Source organism: Poecilia formosa, unplaced genomic scaffold (genome assembly GCF_000485575.1).
Source record: "Poecilia formosa unplaced genomic scaffold, Poecilia_formosa-5.1.2 Scaffold18, whole genome shotgun sequence".
Lineage (NCBI taxonomy): Eukaryota > Metazoa > Chordata > Actinopteri > Cyprinodontiformes > Poeciliidae > Poecilia > Poecilia formosa.
This window is the reverse complement of record NW_006799957.1, coordinates 654,894-674,622: the sequence shown is the minus strand read 5'-3', so window position 1 is coordinate 674,622 and position 19,729 is coordinate 654,894. Positions and strand designations below refer to the sequence as shown.

The 19,729-nt window shown below is 37.9% G+C and overlaps 1 protein-coding gene and 1 long non-coding RNA gene across 2 annotated transcripts; one reads left to right on the top strand and one right to left on the bottom strand.

The window, feature by feature from the left end:
• Nucleotides 1-3,198: 3,198 nt before the first annotated feature.
• Nucleotides 3,199-18,815, top strand: ppm1j (protein phosphatase, Mg2+/Mn2+ dependent, 1J). Its single transcript, XM_007546877.2, has 10 exons — nucleotides 3,199-3,875; nucleotides 8,805-8,919; nucleotides 10,411-10,743; nucleotides 12,334-12,446; nucleotides 12,553-12,637; nucleotides 12,912-13,030; nucleotides 13,252-13,315; nucleotides 13,811-13,918; nucleotides 16,786-16,937; nucleotides 17,404-18,815. Exons 1-10 carry the CDS (start codon nucleotides 3,619-3,621, stop codon nucleotides 17,549-17,551), a joined length of 1,494 nt encoding a protein of 497 aa, XP_007546939.1. The 5' UTR covers nucleotides 3,199-3,618; the 3' UTR covers nucleotides 17,552-18,815.
• Nucleotides 14,550-16,777, bottom strand: LOC107835672 (uncharacterized). Its single transcript, XR_001661485.1, has 2 exons — nucleotides 15,308-16,777; nucleotides 14,550-15,104 (listed from the first exon to the last, which is right to left on the bottom strand). It is a non-coding gene; the product is annotated as an uncharacterized LOC107835672 (long non-coding RNA).
• Nucleotides 18,816-19,729: the final 914 nt, after the last annotated feature.

The window sequence follows — 19,729 nt, the reverse complement described above, 5'->3', positions numbered from 1 at the left end:
ACTCACAGAAACATCTCAGTGTTTCTCACAGCAGAGCAGTGTGCCTCAGCACCTGCTGTCAGAGAAGCAGAGGGTCATTCATCAGGAAAGAGATTAAATCTTTATCCACTGCTTCTCTGTGTTGGGAGTACTTTATCTTGAGGAGAGGGAATAAAATCAAAGAGGAAAAGAAATCATGCTTTGAGGCAAAGGAAATCTTTCAGCTTTCTTTTTATCACTCGCTAGCATGTGGTGTTGTAGACCACCTGCAATACAACAGCTGCTGTAAAAAAAAAAGTCATGAAAATGTGCTAAAGAGAAAAGATGTGGAAGCCTAAGAGCATGTTCAACTGTCTGAGTCACTTATTAAATACAGGATTTACATAATCCCAAGTGTTAAATATGCCAACAAACATACATATACATTTTGCGTTTTCTACTTAAGATGAGTTTTTATTGGTGGCTGTTTGGCTCCATCTACTGGTAAACTTACATAAGTGCGTCTTATTTATTTATGGCAGTAATTCTTTTGCATAATCTGTGAAAAATAAATAAATAAATAACACTTAAATAGATGGATCTTGTTAAAGTTCACGTTATAAACTTTGACATAAAAATAGTTCAACAACACTTTTAAAATGCATTACTATAAATTTAAGAAGAATTAAAAGAAAACACTCACCATGTTTATTATGGTGATATAGCTGATTTGTTATAACATTCTAAATTACATTTGTGACACAGCATTTTATGTGGATCGGTTTATTTGACGATGAAGAGAAATAAAAGTTCTGCCGATACGACTGGCTGGGTGTGACTCATAGTTGTAGTTTTCCTTAAAAAAGAAACACATGACAAACATGTTTCACTGAAATTACAACTAAAAGTCTTGCCTAAAGCAGCTCGGCACATCAAGAGGATGAAATATTTGCTTATTACTTTTGCAAAACATAATTCAGTTGTAGCTCTTACTGTAGGCTTAGTGATAAAGATGAACCACATCAAAAGTCTGGAGTCTTCTACGTGTTTGCTAAACTCACTACATTGATTCTGGAAACAGGATTAATGATTTCCTTCTAATGTTTTTTGTTTTTGTTTTGTTTTTCTCATCCTCATGATGATAAGGCTGTTCAATGCTGTCCTTCAGCCATCATAGATGCTCGGTTCTCAAATGAAAATAAAAATAAAAAAACAACAAAATAAATTAAGTAACTCAACTGCAGGCTCTTCAGGAAGGCTCCACTCATGCAGAAACAAACAAGCACTTCTCTTGGTGCTTTCTTTGCTCAGCCAAACACTGAAGTAATTGAGTGCGATGTGAGCAGTGAAATAAATACCTTCTTTTTCCTCTTAATGCCTACTGGGTTGATTGTAATTTGGAAGTTCTTTTTTTGTAATTTGAAGAATGACTACAATTCAAGTGTCTTTTTTTTAAAGTTATTAAGTCCATGTACACTGGGGGGCAACATTTTACCAGAATAATGCTTCTTTGTTCTTTCGCTTTGCAAGAGGAAACCAGACAGTGATGTTCCTTTTCATTTGCTATTGTTGATTATGAATGTTTTCTGCTTAAAAAGAAATCGTCAGAAGTACATCTATGGTCACACAGAAGTGTTTAGAAAATGTTACAAAAGATTTAAAAAGAAAAAAATAATAAATAGGAAAATATTTCAATTCAAAACTTGTTACTGTTAATTGTGTTGAGATAAAACTAATTTTTAAAAGATTTTTTTTTTTAAATATGCATTGTACAGGTGACATTAAATAAGGGACTTAAAAACTGCATGACATTATTGGTGAGGAGCCTGATGATGTTCAGTCAAACAGCATCCCCACCAATTAGTCCCAAAGGTGACCATCCCACTTTGAGAGAATGTATTTTAATACTTCGCAACGACTTGGCAAAAGAAAAATAAAATAAAATATAGTTTTCTATAAAATTAAGTTTAGTTTAACTTGTTTACCGTCACCAACATTGTAGGATGCAGCTCAAGAATAGAAAATGTTTTCCTTTCTTTATTTAACCAAACAGGTAACATAATGCAGCCTATTTTTGGAATAATTTTAAAAAAAACCAACCAATTATTGTATTTTTTGAAGAAGTAATTAAGTAAATACAAAAAGAAGTAATTAAGTAAATACAATAAATAGATTATAAAATCTTCTGAAAGAAAATATGTTTTTTTTAGAATATACAATATCTTTCTCTACCTCTTTGGGTTAAAACTTTGACAGTTTTCAATTTGGTGTCATTTATATGCTTTTACATTGTTGGGTGAAAAAAGAGCAACTATTAATGACGCTACAGGATTATTAAATCTTAGTTTATGTATTTTTCCTTGGGCAATGTATTTAAACTTTATGTAGATATCAAAAGGAGCTATAACATGTTTTTCTATACTATTGAAAACTGTTTAAATATACGTCTGTTTATTTGGTCTGTTGTTTAATTTTTAAGTTCAAATACCCTTCAGGTTTTCTTGTTGAAGTGTAAGCACTGAAATTTGCATCTCTCTCGACTTGCTCACTTATAAGTGACTTATAAGTCACTTATAATGACTTGCTTCCAGTTGAGATTAATACATTGAACTTAGGTGAACTAAATAGGTGCTAAATTCTTCAAAAATTGATTTGTTCAGGAGTTCTTACCCATCTTAGTTAAAAGGCTCCTGTTGCAGGAACACATCCAGACAGAATAATACTGCCATGGCCGTTTCACTACAGCCGTGGTAATACTCAGTTCCTAGTTTCCATTCTTATTAGCACTGTAAACCGTTTACAACCTCATGTCACCAGATTTAGGTCTGTGGAAGGAAGCTGAGGTACTCTGAGAAAACCCAGAGAACATGCAGAAAGACCCCTGCTGGGATTTGAACCCAGGACTTTTTTAATGCAAGGCACCAGTGGCACTAATAATTGGAGCACTGGAATAATTACAGGGAAAGGCTTCTGTAGATTCCCATCCTATGGACAGTTTGAATTTGTAATATTGACTGAGATATTAGAGGATTGTTGGTTACATAACTTGTTATATATTTTTTTTAAATTATTATTATTATGGAGGTGTTGGAAATCCTCAACCAGATGAGATGCCATATTATAGGTGAGTCATAAAGGCGGAAGTTGGAGATGGCAGGGCAGAGTTACATCACAACGAATCAGAAAGTAACTGAAATATATTCCTGTCAGTGTCAACCAGACCTTCCCTTATCTTGGCCAGAGGGGGATTTGTGAAGCAAAGGCAGATTTAAGTCTAAAATGTGATATCAGAAGAAGTTTAAAGATCTGCCATCCAGATATTTGGGTGCCTGTGAATTTTGCACGGCTGGTTGCACATCCCGGTGAAGCCCAGCCCTATCAGATGATCCACAGCCTCCTGCCGGATCACGGCCCATGCGCAAGCCAAGGAGGCTTTTTTATTCCGTTTGAATGAGGAAAACCTCGCGTCTGCTTTTCTCAAAGCTGTCACATGGGTCCAATGAGGAAAACAATCGCTTCCTGAAATGATTGCCGTCGCCGTCTTCACGCGCTGTTGTTTTTCGCCCCTGTCCGTTTCCACCGTGATATCGCATCGCGTGTAATTTTATTCCGCCTGGATCTTTCTTTCTTTTTCTTTTCTTTTTGGTCCGGGTGCCGAAGATGATCAGCAAAGTTAAAAACGCGATGTCCAACTTGGTCGGAGGGATGATGCCTCACGGACACCACCACCACAACCATCACTCAGGTGGAGGCCAGAACAGCGGACAGGAGGGCTTGCCGCATCGCTTCCCTTACGGCCGGCCGGATTTCTTGGACCTCACCCCGGAGCTCCTGCAGTACTCCACCGAACACGCCTCACGGCCGGTGGTCACGCTAAAGAGAGGCACCAGGCTTCCCTGGGGGGCGGGATACGCAGAGTGAGTGCATCCGTTTATTATTCAGACCCCTGACGTTTATTAAATCTATTGCAAATGAGTCACTGATGTGTGGTGTAAATTTAATGACAGGCCTGTTGAGGGGTTTTGCTGCTGCAGCAGCTCCGACGCGCTGCAGCAGCCCAGTGATGATCAGAGTGGTAGACAGAGCTACCTCTGTCCACATCTGAGCTGATTGGACACCAGTGAGGTCTGATATCTTTGCATGCAGGCTGCCGTCAGATCTGACCGGTTTGATTCTGAAACATTCTGACCACAATATCTGATAGCAGCTATGCGATTGTAAAGAGATGTTTGCTATTTCTGTGTTCCTGCGTCTTTTTCTCATGCACACAAAATAAAATGGATCACTTGTGCGTGTGGAAATGCAGAGCAGAATGTGATTCCTGCATCAGCAGATAGCAGAATGTACTGCTGACTGACTCCTGCGGACAAAAAAACACTCTGTAACATTCCAAACTATTGCATGTGTGTGTTTGTGTGTGAGACAAGCCTCAGTCCACCAGTTTGTGGGCTACTCCTTACTCAGTGTTGAACTTTTAAGGAAAAAGGCTGACTCATACAAAACAAACAAAAAAAAAAAGTCAGCAGGGACACCATGACCTCCCAGAAGGCTGAATGGGCCTCATCAGGCTATGGTTTAGCTTGAGCAGTCATGCCGCACTCTGCAGCAAACGACTTTGGTGTATAAGTCACAGAAACTGTAATCGCAGCATTAGAGCTGATGCTGTTTACAGCATGCAGCATTATCAGCTGATCTGCCAAGCTTAAGCTGTTAAAAGTTCATACAGTCCAGAGCGCAGGCATCAAAACTGAGCGCACGGTTTTTACAAGTTGATAGAACTCATCTTTACTTCTGAGTGGAAAGCTCAGCCTCTAACCCTACACTTACAAATGCTGCTTTCTATCAATTCTGGGTATCATTTATTTCATAATACTGACTGCTGGGCAACATTGACAATATTATACAACTACCAACATGTGAATCTTGTATATTACTATATTACTGTTGATGCACTTATTGCTACTCACACATTTCAAGCTGGAAGCTTAATCTTGTTCCACTGCACAGTTGTGTTTGTTGCAATGACAAAATGTTGCTTGTTGCTCCTACAGACATGTCAGTCTGTATTAGTTACAACAGAGCCGGCCCAAGGCATAAGGTGTGTGTATGGCAGCTGCTGTCCTGTGAGCCACAGGAGTACCGAACATCTCAAAAGACAGGTTGAATGATGTTTCAGCACTACATTAACATGAGAGCCGTTTGTTGTTTAGAACAAATATATTCTCACAACCACTCTGAACATTTCGGTCTTGTGGTTGTTTTAAGATGGTTGAGGTCCACTTCTCTCTTGGCTCAGTTTCGATAAACCTGGAAAATCTAGTTGATTTCTACAAAATCAAAATGCTAATACAGACAGACTATGAACCCAATTTCCGCTGTTCTGAACGATCCATTTAATAGATTCATTCTTATCTTATTAGTTCATTTGTTCATATCAAAACAAGGTGTGATAAATGGAGAATACAAAACTGATTGGTATTGTAATGTATCAGAATTAGAATGATTTGGCCTTTAGGAATCTTAAATCTAGCAGGCAGACGTTTTAATCCTCACACAACTGATGTGGAGCATCTGTTGGTCTTGTCCATTTTGTTCAGTACTTTTTTCCCCTGGTGCCCTAATGAGAATGAACAGTGATGTGCAGATAGTGCAGATGGAAGCTGTCCAGTTGGAGGCCGCCCTGCTGGCCTACATTCACATTTTATGCATTTTTGGAGGCAATTAGGAGTTAGTTGTGCTTTTTTTTTATTGGCCTGACATGACTGTAGAAGGCATTTTTATGTGTGGACTGGTTTTTGCACATTGTTGCAGGATAACTGAAGAAATATATTTTTCACCTGTCGTGGGGAAATAAAGTGTCTTTGACGTAAAGATGCATAAATTTCATCTTCCTGTTTCATCTGTTTTGGAGCATGGAAATTATTACTTTCAAGCGCAGAACTAATAGAAAGCAAAGATAAGCTACAAGTACTTTGAACCTCATAAATGTTTTATTAGTGACAACAAAACATAGGCGATGTGATTAAAGATTCATGAAATAACAGATGTAGGCAGAGAACAACAACAACAAATACTCAAGGCCAACACAAACAGCTGCACAGAGGAAAATATATGTTGATACAAAAACATGATTATCACATTTTTACTGTAATTTTAAACAAACGATAGACAATGTTAAGTCAATAACCATGTTTGAGGTGCAGATGTGCAAATGTGCTATAAGTATGCACCTGTTTCACATATGAAGCTGTCACTTTAACACCCTCATTCTTCTTCTTGTGTCCAGACTAAATTTACTGTGGGACACAATGTGCACATTCAGAATGCCCTAATCATAGCAGCTGCATTATGTTCCCAACTACGCACAAGTTCGAGTAGTGCCTGTTTTCACTTTGGGTGTATACTCTGTCCTGTCAGTCGGCTTTCATTTCTTCATGTGCTGCTAAGCAGCTTCCTCCTCCTGCAAAGGAATTCAGAGCACGAAGAGTCTCATTCTTTCATGTTTTTCATGGGGCTGTGAACAATTTTGTGCAACCTGTCCTGCAGTGTTTGTCAATCAGTCAACTTCCAGTAGACATAGCTTTACTCAGTTACTAGGCCAACAGGAAACAGTTGGTTGAGAACATGTCTAAATGTTATAAGTAGTTCTTAAAGATTGGTCAGGTTTTCTGTTTTTTTTTTAGAGGTGGTTTCAAATAAACCTTAAAATGTTTCAGAAGTGACGCCTGCAGAAAGGCAATTGCATCACACGTAAAAAGCACATCAGCCGCAAGAAAAGATTTCACAGGAACTCTTCACTTCCTCTTTTTGAACTTTCCTTGCATAACGCATAGCAGGAGAAACACTGATTCTCCAGACAGTGAACAGTTTAGTTGTCAGTCATCTGACAGAAAGAAAGCAAAGGGATGGAGTTCACGCACATGCTAGCGGAGGCTGAAGCTGCGGGTTTAAAGTGAAATCCACCCACGCAGCAAACAGCAACGTGTAATTATAGCTCACTGAGCTCATGTGACTAAATTATCACTGACTCTTTTATTGTGAATCAGAAAATTCAGGATACAGAAAAAGGAGAACATTTAATCATGTGTTCTCGGAAAGGTTTATAAAAGGCTTTATGGAAGAAATCCATCTGGTAACAGCAAATCAAAAGCATGCCTTCTGTATTTGTTCCAAATTTTCTTCAAAGCTCCGAGCTTTTGGACAATTTTCTGCCTCAATGCTGCCAACCCTTCCACATGACCTTGGTGGAAAAAAAAAATAATAATAAAAAAAAATCACTAAGCTCAGCTGAAGCTATAGAACAGCAACTAATATGGAGCGCAGAGCCGAACAGAAGGAGCGCTTGTAGAATCGCTGTGATCATGCTGCAGAACAGATGAAGAGTTGTTTCTCGCCAGTCATGCATCTGCATTTCTGAAAAAAAGTCCCGGCCCCGGCAGAAAGCGGAGACGACAATCAGGAGGTTTAAAATTCTTCACCGTCATTAGTCCCAATGCAGACACCGCAGTGCAGGACACGGTGGTGCCTGTCCACTGCTTTCAACTGATTGGACACTGACAGGGCTTTATGTAATCCACATTTGGTCATTTCAACCTCATACACTATATTTTTTTGATCTGACAAACAATCATCCATGATTTTACGTGACTGTAATTAGCTAAACATTTATGGTTTAGTTAATGGTGCTCCTATCTCTTATCTACATTTCCAGTATCGGGCTCGGTTTTAGATTTCTTTTGGACTTCTATCCTGTTTCTCTAACTTTTCTTTCAGTGAAAACAGGAGCAGCAGAAATCCCCAGAGGTACTTCATGACAATAAATAAATTACTGTAATTTCTCAATAGCTGCATAGATGTGCTAATGTAGCATTTATCTATAATTAAGCTTGAAAACGTTACATAACCTAACAGTATGAAGCCCAAATTGCTGCCTTTCCAGCTTCACCCCATGTGGCAGCTTGACCATGCCAGTGGATATTTTTACACTGTTTCCAAAACACCATGAATAGCTGCCAATTTAGCTTCCTTTCTCCTCCAGGCAGCTTTTAGTTTCCACGGGAAACTATAGCACCTCTGATCGATATTTTTGTATTAGCTTTGAGTTAAATTGGAGTATATGATAATAATGGCTGGCTTGAATTTAATAACATCCAGTTCAGCTCAGCTCAGTTAAAGAGACAGATTTTTCCCTCTTGACTTTGAGGAAACAGAGATTTGCAGAATGAATAATGAACTCTCATTTACCAAGAGGCCAGGAATCTGACTCCACACGTTCCTGATGTTTAATTTGGTGAATGTTTGCTAACATGTTTGTAATTTAGGATGATTATATAAGCCTTGGGGTTTACAGCCTATTCCCTTCTCATAAAGGGGAAAATAATCAATCAATGGAATTTGTCTTGTCTGCAAAGTCAGCACTAAGTGTAGAGTGATATTATATTACTTTACTCTACGATATTACAAATTAAATCGGAACGTTCATACAGAAGGCTGCATGCTGTTGCAATCTTTTGTAACCCGTTATCATTTTTTTTCCTCCCTCCCAGCAGTTTCAATAAATTCTGCTGCAATGCACAACAGGACAGATGATACTGCTTGAGTATGAAACCGTGCATTACTCTCAGGCCATTATCCACCATCGTCGTCATCTCATCATAAAACACTTAATCTCTTCTATGACTTCCTTCTGGGACAAGACTGCATCCTGCCCTACTTTTTCCCCCTCTGTACCTCACTCTTAGTTTTTACCACCATTTTGTAGAATGTGGTCAGAAGGACCAGAATGATTTTTATGAATCATCAAAGTCAAAGCTCCTTTTGTAATTCATTGTGTCCTCCTCCATCAGGGCGATCAATGCAGGGAAGAGCATGCTGAATGAAGACCAGGCGTCTTGTGAGAAGCTGTTTGTGAGGAAACCAAGCAGCAAACACCGAAACTCCACTCTGGTAGATGACAACGGGGTGAGCAAAAACAGCCAACCAGGAATGAATGGGCTAGTCAAAGGCTGGAGGGAATAATAGATTTCAGTCTGACTTACACAGCTAGGTGCTTTGGAGTGATGCACTTTAAATTGTTTTATATCTTGAAGCAACTTCACTGAAAGTCTCTAACAGTGTCTATTCATGTAGTCTAGGGACATGATTTGGTTTTAACCCATTCTTTGATAAGAACTTTTTTTTTTTGAGAACACACACAAAAATCCCCAATTAAAAGTCTGATCAACTTTCTTGTGAGGAAAGAGCAGAAATATGAAGCCAAGCAAAAATCATGCAAGTTAGGAAGCTGTAACTAGCACCCTAACTAATACTCAGTTTCATTTTTCCTAATATTTGAGGATTATATTTGAGCTGAGGTTTTTAACTCACACAACTGAATCACTTAAATAGAATCACATTACACTGCTTTATTCAGATGCTGTTCCATAATGTTAAACAGGCATCAGTCAAGGTTTGCTAATGCATAGCATTTTGTACTAGTAAAAATTTTGTCAACTCAAAGTTGTGGTTCTTTTTAAATACCTTCTATAAATAAATTTGCAACAGCTGAGTTTAAATTGGCAACATTTTAACGAATTTGTGGAATCCTTCTGTCAGGGGCCATCTTGGGACATTTTGTCCTATTTAAGATTTACTGAAGACAGTTAACACTTTGCCATTGCTTAATGTCTGTCAGTCACATAAATGTAATGAAAAGCTACCCAGATGGTGCAATTATCAGTTATCATTGTTGTCCGTCAGTTAAAAATAGCAAGTATCCATCAATGTAAGAATAATGTTGTAAAATCTAATGTATCTGTGTAATGAACTCCATCTGTGGCCATTTAACACCTGTTTACATCTTTCAGTCAGTACTTATTCAGGTCACACTCGAACATACACACATTTGCCTCCTACATTAGGAGTAAACGAATGACATCATCTCTTGTCCTGCCCTCCCCCCTCTTGCGTGCAGCATCTGAGGGATAAGCAGATGTCTAGTCAGTTTATTTACCAGTCAGCCAAGCTAACTGGGCCTGTAAACATGTCTGCAGACACGACGGTTCAAACACGTTTCCATCACTCATTGCATCATATGGAAGCAGCAAAAGCCCTAAGGAGACTCTTTCCTTTGTCTCTGCATTACTCATTGAGAGCCAATGTAAATATGACTGAGGGCTGCTATTAACATCAAAGAAGATTGATATATATTTTTTTTACGTTGTTATTCTTGCACTAAAATGATACATCTCAATTAGTGCTGAAACAATCAGATCAAACACATTAATTGTGATAAAATGATTATTGGAATGTGCAAGAGATGGCTGCAGCATTGTCATAAAGGTTAAACATATTTCTGAACTACACTCATGTCGAAATAGAGCTTTTTTAAATTCAACAAACAGGAATATTTTCCTAAATTAACTTGTATGATTTCTTTTTAATGGATTTTATGTTTCTATGAATCGATTGCAGGACAACACAGGAATCCCTCTGCACTTCTGGGGGGTGTTTGACGGCCATGCGGGTTCTGGCGCTGCCATCATGGCATCCAAGCTTCTCCACCGCATCATCAGAGACGGCCTCGGGGAGATCTGCCACCTACTGGAGAATCCCAACAGTGCACCTCCCATCTGCCTGGCCAAGAATGGCAGCCCCTTCCAGACAGAGGCGAAAAAAGGAGGAACGCAGGACTCGGCGGAAGACGCTGACGCTGTCTGCGACGCCTCGGTCCGCTTTCACATGGAGAAGGTCGTCAGCCTGGAGAGCCTGGTGATGGGAGTCATAGAGACCGCCTTCAAACAGATGGTGAGAGGATTAGGACACATTGTGCTTGTGTTAGAAAATAAGTTTTAATGCCGGTTGAACCTTCCCACATTTTGTCATGCTGTCCCAACAAACCTGAATGTATTTTTTCAAGATTTTATATTATATTATATGGAAAATCAACACAAAACAGCACATAAGTGGGAAATATTACAAATAAAACTGAAAAGTGTGGTGTGGGTTTGTATTCAGTTTACTTAGTCAAAACTTTGAAGAACCACCTTTTCCTGCAATTAAAGCTGCAACTTTTGGGGGGTTTGTCTCTCTCTGTTTTTAACTTTTAAAAACTTAGAATAGCTGAAGCTGAGTCAGACTGAATAGAGGACATCCATGAACAGCAATTATCTTCTGTTGTTAGATATTGACAGAGGAGGTTACATAAGGACTTGGACTGGGCCATGTTAATACATGACTGCTTTGATATAAACCATTTCACTGAAGGTTTGGCTCTGAGGTTAAGACTGTTGTAATTTTGCTCAGCAGCTGTCTTGAGAAAACGTGGCCTCTTATTTGCTTGTGGAGCAGTTGAGGAGCAGCAGTTCTGATTTTAAAAAGTAAACAATACTTCAGCTACAATCTGCCTTTATCCAGCAATTGGTAACAGAAGAAGAGTTTATTGTGGAAGTTTATTCCTAATACAGCTCCAAGTATAACATCAGGTCTCAGAAGTGTTGTCTTATAGCTGTTTTTATGTCCGTTTTGCAATATTTATTCTCTTTTGTTTCCATCTACCCAGCCATGTACTTGGGAAACAGACATGCTTTCAGCCTCCATCTCGCTGGTCTTCCTGTTTAACAGGGGCCACTTAAAGTGCATGGCCCTCAAAAATGAGGATATCAGTCACTGAAACATTGCTTTCCACTTTCAGATGATGGTTTGAACAGAACTCTTTGAGTTGTTCGCCTTGTTGGTTATTTTTTTCTAACTTGTTTCTGATCTAAACCACAACTTTGTCTCTGGTGTGCTTGGTGTGTATTTGGTCTTCACAAAGTGGTTTGTTCAAGAATGTTTTCTAACCAGCCTTTTCACAGAACAGCTGTATTTAAACAGAGATTAAATTACCTGTGGACTTTTGTTGCACTAGATCTTATTTAGTGGTATCAGAGTAAAAGGGAAGGACTACAGCTACGAGACTTACTTTTCAGATTTCTATTTGCTAAGAATTTTGAATTACATCCAGCAATTTGTAACATAAACTGAGAGTTGGATCTGTAATGTAACAAAATAATAAAAATTTCAACACAACTGTTTTTGTAAGGCACCACTGTTAAATACAGAAAGGAAGTAGGCTGGATTGTCTTGAAACTGTATCATGAAGTTGTCAGAATATTAAGATCCTTCTCACATGAACTGCTATTCTGACTGAATCTGCGACTCTGGAATCATATCCTCCTTTGATGCAGTTTTACTGTCTGTTTCTGATTACAGTGCCGATAAACATCCTGAGGCAAATGTTTTCTTCAAAGCCTCTTTGTTCTTTGCTGTTTTTTTTTTGTTTTTTTTAGGAAAGAATGAACTGTAAATCATGTTTACAGAAATCTGAAGCCTTTTATTTCTGCTTTTTACTCGCAGGATGACCTCATTGAAAAGGAAAAAACTTCCTATGCCATTTCTGGTGGCTGTTGTGCCTTAGCTGTCGTTTATTTAATGGGAAAACTCTATGTAGCCAATGCTGGAGACAGCAGGTAAGTGCTCTTAGCTCGTGTAGATACTCGTTGTGTAAGCTTTTCTTTTTTTGCAACTTCACTGCTGACCAAACTGTTGCTCTGTTATCTGCGTTTCTCTCTTCAGGGCCATAATTATACGAAACAATGAAGTCATTCCGATGACTAATGAATTCACCCCTGAATCAGAGAGACAGCGGTTACAGTATCTGGTATTGTTGCATTTTTCATTTCCCTGACACTTTTCAGATTTTAATAGCAAGCATTCAGTAATCTAGGCTGACCCCACAGCTGTCTGTAAATCATCTGTTGTCTGCTTTAGTAGCTCTATAACACTCCCCAAGAACAAGCTGACTTTTTTTATCATCATTATTGTTATTAGGTTTCACTCTCCGCTCACACAAACCTGTTTTAGAAAATAATTTGCTCAAATCTTTTCATTCTCTGGTTTGATGCAGCCTCTTTTAACTAAGTGTGTCCCTGCAGGGCTTCCTGAGGCCCGAACTCCTGGGAAATGAGTTCACTCACATTGAGTTCCCTCGGAGGATCCAGCACAGTGAGCTGGGCAAGAAGATGCTCTACAGAGACCACACCATGACTGGCTGGTAAAACTCTTCATGCTTCACATCTCTCATCCCATAAGTGTTCATAAAATGATCAGCTGTAATCTGTTTCCAAGCTAAAGACTGCTCTAATCAGCAATATTTCATAGAAATACCTAGCTAAGTCGAATCTCGAGTATAACCTAGGAAGTTGGGCTGAAAGTTTGCGAATCAAGTGAAATGTCCGTGTATCTAATCAGCCGGTGTTTGCTTTGTCACTGCAGGGCTTATAAGACAATTGTAGAAGATGATCTGAAGTTCCCACTGATATATGGAGAAGGGAAAAAGGTAAGAAACCAAAAACCATAAGACAGTGTGTCTCCTCGAAACCAGAGATAATACATTCTATTAGTTTATTAGTGTCTAGGATGTAAATATGCAATTTTAGCTTAACAATTTTAGTGTGACATTATTGACAGTGTAAGTCACTCTTTTTGGTATTGATCATAATGTTTTGAGAGGTTTTTATTGTTTTTTCCATTTTCATTATTTCCTGGGATGATTTGTTCTCCTCAAAGTGGAGCAGATTATGTTTCTTTAATTTTCATTTTTAAAGCGTTCTCCTCTCTGTTGAGTTTTTCCTCTGAATGCCATGTCTGCTTGCACAAAAATGAGACCTGCTCAGTGTTTTCATTATTCTCTGAAAGAGCATGCTCTCTTCTAATAATCCTTCATAATTGGATTTTCTGGGAACGTAAGCTCATCCTGGAACAAAAACCCTGCAATACTTTGCTGTTTGACGTGATACTGACTGTGCGTGTGTGTATCCGTGCGTGTGTGCAGGCTCGTGTAATGGCAACAATCGGGGTGACTCGTGGGCTGGGAGATCATGACCTGAAGGTGTACAACTCCAACATCTACATCAAGCCCTTCCTGTCATGTGTCCCTGAGGTGAGTCTCAGTTTCACCAGCTACCTGTCAGCTTCGCCGGAGGAGCCGCCTCCGTGTCTCTGCTTCAGTGGCTTCAGTCAGTTTAAGATCAGATCAAACAGCTCTCGTTCCCTGAGCTTTCCTTTTTAGCGTCACATCAGAAAATAGTTCTTAGTACGGCCTTAAGGTCTGCCTGAGAGGTTGGTTTTTGCTTTTCTTTCTGCTCAGATTTGTGATTTCAGGAAAGTGCTAAAATCATTTTGGGACGATCAAAAACGATATAAACTTCAAATAAATTAACAGCTCTTAAAACCAAAAGCAACAAAACTAAAGAAGTCTAGGTTTAGAGGTCATTATCTGCCTGCAAGGTTCTCAACCTCCCCAAAATCACACTAGTGTTCACTGGTTTCCATCCCTGTTTTTAAAACTCCCTGCAGGCCTAAAATTAACTTTATTTGGCAGATAAACAAAGAGATGTAATAGTTTTCCACAAAATATTTAATCACAACACAAAAATTTCAAACATTTGCTGCATGTCATCTCCTTTTCTCCCCACCTTCTTTCCTGTCGAGCTGCTGTTCAATAAAAACCGTTAGGGTAAGAAAAAAAAAATCAAAATTCAACAAACTTTGGTTCACCATTTACTGTTTTTTTTGGAAAGTATATGGTTCTTTGCAATATGGATTTAAAAATATATAAAAATCAGAGATAACAGCTTAGCAATATTCTGGTTGTCATACTGTGAAGCCATCTGGAGAATAACATTTATTTCCAACCACTCATCAGCCATGGTGGAGCTCTAAAGGATCTATCTGTAAATTGCTAAATGTTAAAATAGATAAATTAACTTTTTTTCATTACTTGACTAATGATACAGCGTATAATGTATAATAACATGTATATATACTAAAACAATGGATGCCAACCTGGACTATTGGATCTGCTGTCCTTCATGTATTAGATGTGTTCATGCTCCAGCAAACCTAATTAAACTGATTGCATTACCTCCACAGGATACCATCAGGTTCTGCAGGAGTCTGTTTAATGACTCATTCATTTAAATGTGGCAACAGAGGAACATCTAACTACCTATTAACAGGCTCCCGCTGCACTGAATGATTTCTTTGTTCTTAAGCAAATAAAGTTCTGAAGCACTATAAAGTGCTACTTTGTGATACCCCAGTTTCTAACATGAGAAATATTAGTGCTTCAGAACTAATATTTCTGAATATTAGAAATATTAGTTCTAATATTTCTAATATTAGAATATTTAACTTTAAGTTAAATATTAGTGATTTAACTTAAAGTGATAAGTTAAATCACTCTAAGTGATTTAACTTATCACTTTATAAGTTAAATCACTTTATAAGTTAAATCACTTTAACTTATCTTAAGTTAAAGTGATTTAACTTAAGATAAGTTAAATCACTTTCTATTTCAACCACTAAATGCATTTGGGACAGCCAGAATGGGAATCCCAACACAGAGCTCAGACAGTTACTGTTGGGTTTTGTGGAAATGCCCAACACACTTTGTGCATATTGCTCAGGTAAATGCTACCGAGAGATAGATAATGCATCTTTAATTCCACAATCCCAGCTGCCTGCTCTGAAAGCACACACAGATCATACTATTGATATTGCTGGATTGACTTGTATGACGTGATTGAAAAAAAGTGATCTGCATTATTCTGCCTGTTTACCACACATTAATGATCTGAATGTGGCTACAGCTATATTCGATCCTGGTATAAGCTCAATGAGAAGTGCAACATTTATCATGTAGAAATAATCAAAACATCACATTTTAATGTATGCATCCTTTGTAAGACGAATAAACCTACGAAATGTCACATGAGCCATGCAGTGAAAATTGTTTACAGGAAAGTGTGTTTACCTTTTTAACCATTTCCTCATCTCAACTCAGAGCCACAAGCCCCAGGCAGTATAAACCACAGTCAGTTTCCCATAACAGAAAACCTTCTTGATTATGACCAAGAATTAAAAATAAATTCCGTTAAACCAATTTTGCTAAATTAAGATAAATTCTACATTTTTGCATGACTCTCACTTGACAGAGAAGTGTATTGTTTTATGTACTAACCTATTTTTTCACCCTTTATAGACATCATATGTCATTGTAGGACTAATGTACCTAAATAGAGAATCTGTTGGTCACACTTTCTCATTTCCTGTTTCAAGCCTCACTCAGCTCACAGGATCACTAAATGACCTGAGTATTTTGAGCTTACAGATGATCTGACTATCACATGCTTATTAAAAGTCACTCAGACAATGTGTCTCTGATTTGATGTTAGCGATTTGAACAAAGCATGTTCTGAAAAAAAGCAAATATTTATTGACCTATCAAAGTTGAAAAAAATGCACAGGGTTACAAGAGAGGTTTCATTTCAGTTTCCAAAGGCTGCAGTTCTCTGTAATCAGAGGTGACACCCAAAACGCTTTTAAGGATTCAGCACCTAAAACATGTAGCATACAGCACTGTCTGTTTTTGTTGTTGTTATTGTTGTGCTTTTGGTTGCTTTTTGGCAATCCCCCGTGTCATACATGTTTTTTTCTCCCAGATTTTAGTAGATTTCTTTCTGTTCACACTTATGCAGTAGATTATTCCATCTTATTTATTTTTTCATATTTTCCCCCAACATTCTGTACAATTCAGCAACTCATTCAAACTGTACAGGATTATGTCACATAAAAACACTGGAGATGATGGTTCTAGTTTTTGAAGTTTGAAAATCTGGCATTTTGTCTAACTATTCCATCACCTTTGATATTTTAGCATAAATATTTTTGACTCTCCTTCCCGGCAAATAAAGCTACATATTTGCAGCTTTACAAATATGTAACAGTTGTTTCCACTGTTCACAGGTGAAAGTTTACAACCTGGATGAAAACAAACACGGACCAGACGACGTCTTGGTTATGGGCACAGATGGACTGTGGGATGTAACGACTGACAAGGAAGTGGCAGAAGCTGTTTCCACCTATTTATCACGCTGTGACCCGTCTGATCCCATGAGGTGAGCAGTTTCATAAACTGTTTTTTTGGTTCAGGCTTTTGCTGTCTGAGTGCTATCTATAAAACAAAATTGTTCAATTCAGATGTGTTGTATCACGTTTGTCCACTAGGGGATGACAAATCCTGCTTTATTCTTCCAACTGTGTGTTTTATAAACTATTCTCTAACCTGTCGTTAGAACTGATATTTAAGAGTTCTTTTAAGATTTTGAAAGTTTTTTGTACATGCATGCAACTTTTTTTAAGCTTTTTATTCTTTAAAACACTATATTTAGCCTAACCAGTTAACATATGCTGTGATGTAGGATATTTAAAATGCTTCTGCTAAGTATAAGAATAGGATGTTTAAGCCATGATTTAGGTATGATAAACAATAACGTTCATATTTTGTTTTGATGTATTTATTCCTTCACTTTTAAGTGGATGACTTGCTGAAATGAATGTGTGCTCTCTGTGTGTGTTGCACAGATACACACTGGCAGCTCAGGAACTGCTGATGAGGTCCAGAGGTGTCCTAAAAGAGCGCGGCTGGCGGCTACCCAACGAGAAACTGGGCTCAGGCGACGACATCACTGTGTTCATCATCCCGCTGGCAGGACACGAATCAGAGACTTGATAAGATTTGCTGCAGCAGTCGGGCCGACTCTTTAAGGCCCCTCCCACTGGTCACTTCGAGCTCCCTGAATAAGCCCTGGAAGGAGGAAGGAGGCGGGAGATGAAAACATCACTGTCATCAAAAAGCCTCGGGTTTAAAAAGCACCTTCACTGACTCAAAAAGACCTACCTTTCTTTAGTTCAGCTTCATCCATCACTATTGGTTGATTTTTAGTCATTCAAAAAAAAATGAATTAAATTTCTCCCAAACTTGCTGTTTGTGATGTGCACAAAAATCCTTGTAGTATTTTTTGGGGTTTTGTTGATGTCCAAAGCCAGGCTGGAACTGAATCTTTTGAAAGATGATTGTTTTATTGCCACGCCCAAGTTGTTACTCCCTATATCTAATGGAAAAAAAAAAAAAGCCTCCAATAGTTTCACAATCAATAAGTGGGTTTGCAACTGAGGATTTAAGGCAACCAAAGAAATGCTTCTGCATTAAGAGGATGGAAATCTGTAAAATAAAAAAAATAAAAATACACCCATAAAAAACAAAAAGCAGAAATTACATCTTTAGATACACGTATGTTGACATTAACAGAAGGAGCATGAAGGAAGTGAAGACAAATGAATGGACCTTTATGGCACTGGACCCTGACAGAGTCTTTTTGCAGTATTTACTTTGGTAATAATGAATGAAAATAACGACACCTGAGGCACTTGAAAGACTGTTGCACACGTTCTGTAGTAGCTTGTTAATTTTTGTTACCTTTTGATGGAATGTGCTCATAAAAGATCTATATCATTGTTTTTATTACAACAGAGAGGATTGTAGGTTATAAATATGTTCGATAAAGAAAAGAAGGAAGACGTTCATGTTTCTAATGCAACTATAAGTTTTTTCATTTACCCGTCAGAGGGACCGGTAACATGTTCTCCATGTCTCGCTATAATAAGATGTGTTAAGTTTCACATATGCCTTATTGAAACATGAAAGGGACTCAAGAGTTTCCATTGCACTAAATTTAAAATCATGTAAAAGAGGCAAGAAAAGAGAACATTGTACGCCCCTTAAGTGTACCTCATACCTCTTTTGTACCATTACTGTTATGTCATGCTATTTAGATTGTCCACATATATATTTTTAAAAACTTGTTTTTGCCTGTATACAGAATTTTATTTTTGTTTTCTATCCATTATTGCTGGTGTGTCCAAGAATCTGAGCTACCAAAATGTGTGGTAGAAAGATAATGAGGTCCAGTTTAAAAATAAACCTGTTTTTCCCATTTGGCTTAAACTTGCTTATTGCTCTCCTGTGGTACTGCAGATTATTGTCCTGTCTCCTTTATTTGTTAAGCTATTTATTCCTATTTATTGGTCCAAACAATAATTATAGGAAGAAGAATCAATTTTGTGAGGAACACTTATTTCCTTCGAGTCTGTTTTTTTTTTTTTTTAAATATATCAGTAGTTTTCATTTTGGTCCATGCTCAGTGATATGAGCATAAAGTATTTGAACATAAATATTTATCTGGTGCACTCCCTTTTTTCACATCCTTGTGTTTTGTTCTGTTTTGACTTCCTGCTCATTGTCTTTAGGTGTGTGTCATCCTTCACTTGCATACACACCTTAGATGTGTTACTTAGCCCCATTCTGTATTTTTGTGCTCTTGTATCTCTGTCCAACGACGCTGTTTGTGTAAGCTGTTTTAAATATCCATGGTTGATTTATTTTCAGAAGAATGGAACTATGTTTGATTATTTGCACCAAAAAAAAAGGAGACACATATAAAAATATTTTTTAGAAACTCACAGTGAGGAAGTCTACCTCCATGCCACTTGTTGCACGAGTTTACTTAGGCTTATCTGTGACGTAAAAAAGGGAGGAGAAACCTGCAGACTCCAGTAGCTGAGACAGACATGGTAAGTTAGAAAAAAAAAGCTAACTTAACATGACCGGAAACAGATAATCAAGCCTTCAAAATAAATTAGAGGAGACTTTTTCTTTGGTTATTAGAAAGCTAATCAAACTCCATATACAATACATTCTAATGCTCAAAAATGGCAACGGACGCATTACCTATGAGGAAGGTAGGGCAAATTAATTTAATAAAAACAAGGGAACCTAGGTAGACAAAATTATACTTAGAAATATTGTAATAATAATAGACTAATTTAAGCATCATGTAAAAGGAAATAA

Excerpts from the sequence above, each read along its gene's own strand:
- ppm1j (XM_007546877.2), top strand. The coding sequence starts at position 3,619 with ATGATCAGCAAAGTTAAAAACGCGATGTCCAACTTGGTCGGAGGGATG. Across the intron at positions 10,744-12,333 it reads AGACCGCCTTCAAACAGATG|GATGACCTCATTGAAAAGGA; the intron begins GTGAGAGGATTA and ends TTTTACTCGCAG. Across the intron at positions 13,919-16,785 it reads TCCTGTCATGTGTCCCTGAG|GTGAAAGTTTACAACCTGGA; the intron begins GTGAGTCTCAGT and ends CACTGTTCACAG.